Source organism: Zingiber officinale, chromosome 8B (genome assembly GCF_018446385.1).
Source record: "Zingiber officinale cultivar Zhangliang chromosome 8B, Zo_v1.1, whole genome shotgun sequence".
Classification (NCBI taxonomy): domain Eukaryota; kingdom Viridiplantae; phylum Streptophyta; class Magnoliopsida; order Zingiberales; family Zingiberaceae; genus Zingiber; species Zingiber officinale.
The window spans coordinates 19009294-19012789 of record NC_056001.1 but is presented as its reverse complement, the minus strand read 5'-3'; the positions used below and the strand labels follow the sequence as shown (position 1 = coordinate 19012789).

The following is a 3496-nucleotide window of genomic DNA, read 5'->3' as shown; positions in this document are numbered from 1 at the left end:
TTTTTAATATGGGACTTTGTTTGTAACTTTGGAACCTAACATTTTGTCGACGGTGGAAGGAGACAAAGCGGTACATGTTTTTTGAATGCCCTATCTCCTGGGCCCTTTGGGAGAAGGTGAGGCACTAGTTGGAGATTCAACATGCGGCCTAGATGATGGATGAGGTTTTCCAAGTATTTGGACAGCCATATCAAGGTGGAAACAAGAATATGATCGGCAAGGTATCTTGGAGTTCGAGCATGATATACGTCTTGTAGGAAGCCTGTAATAGATGTCACTTTGAGGGGATGGTCCTTGATACAAAGAGGATGTTTCACAAGATCTAGATACATGTATTTTGGTTTATGACTTATGAAGGTCGACCCTATGATTGTTGTGATTTTTGTGCGTGTTGACCAAACATGGATGTTGTGTGCTTGATGTGCTTTGGTGTGTGGCTGAACATGTGCTTAATTGTAATGCTTTGTAAGTGGGTTTTTGGAGGGTGTACCTCATGTAAGGTGGTTGATTTGATGTTATCTCATATATGTTGTCTCCGGGTAGCTTCTGGAGTATGCAAACTGATCATCGAGGCTAGTGTTCGACACTATCTCCGTAAACGATATTGCTCCGCTACGGTGCTTAACGGATTGTTGCAATTCGTTCCCAAGATACAACGACGACGAACGTCTCGGAATCGTAGCACTCCGACTTCCGAGACCAGCGAACCTTTTAGTAGACTTCTTGGACTCTTGAATGCACAAGATCAGATGAATGCTTGAGGAAGAGAAGAGAAGATTGAGTGAGTATTCCATTATCTGGAGGGTTCTATTTATACTGAACGAAGAGGTTGAGTGTCCTTTGGGTGAGTGGATGTGTTCCTTGGGCTGGATCGATCTAGATCATCTATTCTGAAGGGTTGTAACCCTTCACCAAGCCCACTTCAATCTCATCCATCAGATCTGAGGAGTTGTGACCCTCAGATCCCGCCTATTGTCATCAGCCATCGGATCTGGATCCATTGATTCGATGCTTCAGATCAAGTCTCATCTCAGGCCGTCAGATCGTTACTCTTTGCGATCCAATGCTCTAGATCGCATCACAAGCGATCCATCATAACTGTCCAGTCATCTCCCTTTGCCCACGAGGATGTCGCATAGGCACTGCCACGTCAGGTAAGAGCCTGACACGTCACCCGAGTGCCACGCAGGCACTGCAATGTCACCTGGAGCATAAATTTAAGCTCCTCAATGCTCCTCGCGACGATGCGAAGTGCAAGTGCGCCTACAAAGCGCCCATTGCGCACGTGGCGGGCTCACAGGTGCGAGCACCTGCTCGCCCTGGGCTAAGGGGTCACCTGTCCTTTTATTTTTTGTGTTAACTCCATTAACACATCTTCATTAATAAGTAGAGAATACACATCGAGAATTTCCGATGTGGGACTATTCTCCTATGCACTTTATTAATGAATAACAAATGTTATTTTGGGTTGACTTTAAACATTAATTTCTCATTCACTCTTAATCGGTTTTGAGCAAATTAATAGTCTAAATCTATCTACGCGAATCGTAGATTTCAATTTTGAAGTCAATTACGACTTTCAACAATTGATGACTTCCTACCTCTAAATCGTTTTGGTCTATTTAAGGCCCCAATATCCAACAATATATGGAGGTTGAGGTTGATGAGAATGTTTCTTTTGATATATCTAGTGGACCTAAGGGTATAAATTTATGTAGGTGATACCTCATGTATAGATATTGACACCTAGTGGTTAAAGAAGCCTCTAATTATCATTTTCTTAAGATTTTTTTCCATTTCTTATCTTAAGAATAATATTATTTATTGCTATTATGATAACTACAGCAACCAATTATAATATAGAGTAAAATTATTTTAATTTGATCAAAATTATTATACGTATAGTACTATCATATTAAAATACTCTAAAATATTTAAATTTGATTATTTTTTTAAAAAATTATTATAACTACTATAAAATAATAATTTTAAAATAATTTTAATTACATTTAAATAATTCTGATCAAATTAATAAATAGTATTGTGATATATAAGTATTTCATGTTTAAAATAAAATATATAGTAAAATATTATATTATTTTTAAAAAATGGTCCAAAAGAATAATGAAGATGCCTATTTAATTTTTGCCTAAAGATCATCTCGGTGCGGAATTAACTATACAAATATGAAGATTTTTTTTATAAAAGAACATCCATTGACTATATTTCGCACGAAACTATCCACAACAGTGCAAATAAAAGAAAGCGTCTTGGGAGCAATGTGATCAGTGTTTTTAGTTAGCATCCTATATTTAACAATATTTAATTTATATTGATAATTTTGAGATAACTGTTTAATTTCATGAAATTTTTTATGGACCATTAAAATAAATTATAAAGCATTTACGGTAAATGCTCCATCAAACCCATAATGCTCCATCTACGGTATTACCTGATTCATTAATTTTTAAAAAAATCAATAAAAGTACAATCCTCTGTTAAAAAACACAAACTTAGAATATATGTTTTCTCCTAAATTTAGAAATATTGAGCACATATCCCTCAAACCCAATGATCCAATTGATCCATACCGAGGCCACAAAAGCAGGTAGATCTGAAAATTATTTTAAACGATGTAACTGAAAAAGCATTGGTGGAGTGGTCTCACGTGGCATACACCTGGCCTCAAGCAGAGCTAGTGGGGCGCGAGGCGTCTCCTGATCCGCCTGACCTCCCTTGCCCCGATCTGGAACGCCCTCTCCAGCACCTCGTCCGCCACCGCCGGCTCCGACGCGAACAGCGCCGCCGCCACCCCCAGCGACCCCGGCAGCTGGCTATTGAAGGCGGCGACCGCCGCCGCCGGCGTCGACCCCACGTTGCGCTGCCAGTGGACGAGCCCCCGCGGGAAGACGAACACCTCTCCCGCACCGATCGTCCTCCCCACTAGCCTGTTCGCCGTCGTCACGAACCCCACCTCGATCTCCCCCGCGAGAACGAAGACGATCTCGGAGGCGCGCGGGTGGACGTGAGGCGGGTTGAGCCCGCCGGGCGCGTAGTCGACGCGCGTCATCGAGATGCCGAGGGTGTTGAGGCCCGGGATCTGCTCCACGTTGGCTCGCGTCACCACCGAGCCCATCGTGGTGTTGGTGGCGCCGGGACGGGCCAGGCCCGAGAAGAAGAAGTCGGACGCACTCACGTTCGTCGCCGGTTTGCACGGGAACCCGTTCACCCTCACAGCTGCGATCGCGAGACTCCAAGAGGTCAGTACTTGTTTTGTTAATCAGTTTGATGGATTCAATTACCAGAGTTGAGATCGGCAACGCAGAGGTCTTGGAGCATGTCGGGGTCGGCAGCGATGACGTGGGTTAGGGAGGCGGCGGCGAGGAGGAGGAGGAGGAGGAGGAGGGAGGAGGTGATGGACGACATGGCTGATGCTCTGCTTTGCTCTGGAATTGGGGGCGGGTGAACAGTTGAGTAAACAAGAGGTGTATTTAAT

At 43.2% G+C, this 3496-nt stretch overlaps 1 protein-coding gene across 1 annotated transcript; it reads right to left on the bottom strand.

Moving 5' to 3' along the window:
* Positions 1 to 2434: 2434 nt before the first annotated feature.
* LOC122017994 (germin-like protein subfamily 2 member 2) lies at positions 2435 to 3496 on the bottom strand. Its single transcript, XM_042575728.1, has 2 exons — positions 3303 to 3496; positions 2435 to 3237 (listed from the first exon to the last, which is right to left on the bottom strand). The coding sequence occupies exons 1-2, from the start codon at positions 3424 to 3426 to the stop codon at positions 2696 to 2698; spliced, it is 666 nt and encodes a 221-aa protein (XP_042431662.1). The 5' UTR covers positions 3427 to 3496; the 3' UTR covers positions 2435 to 2695.

Coding starts and splice junctions, on each gene's coding strand:
- LOC122017994 (XM_042575728.1), bottom strand. CDS start 3,426: ATGTCGTCCATCACCTCCTCCCTCCTCCTCCTCCTCCTCCTCCTCGCC. Junction 3,238..3,302: donor CGTTGCCGATCTCAACTCTG/GTAATTGAATCC, acceptor TCGCGATCGCAG/CTGTGAGGGTGAACGGGTTC.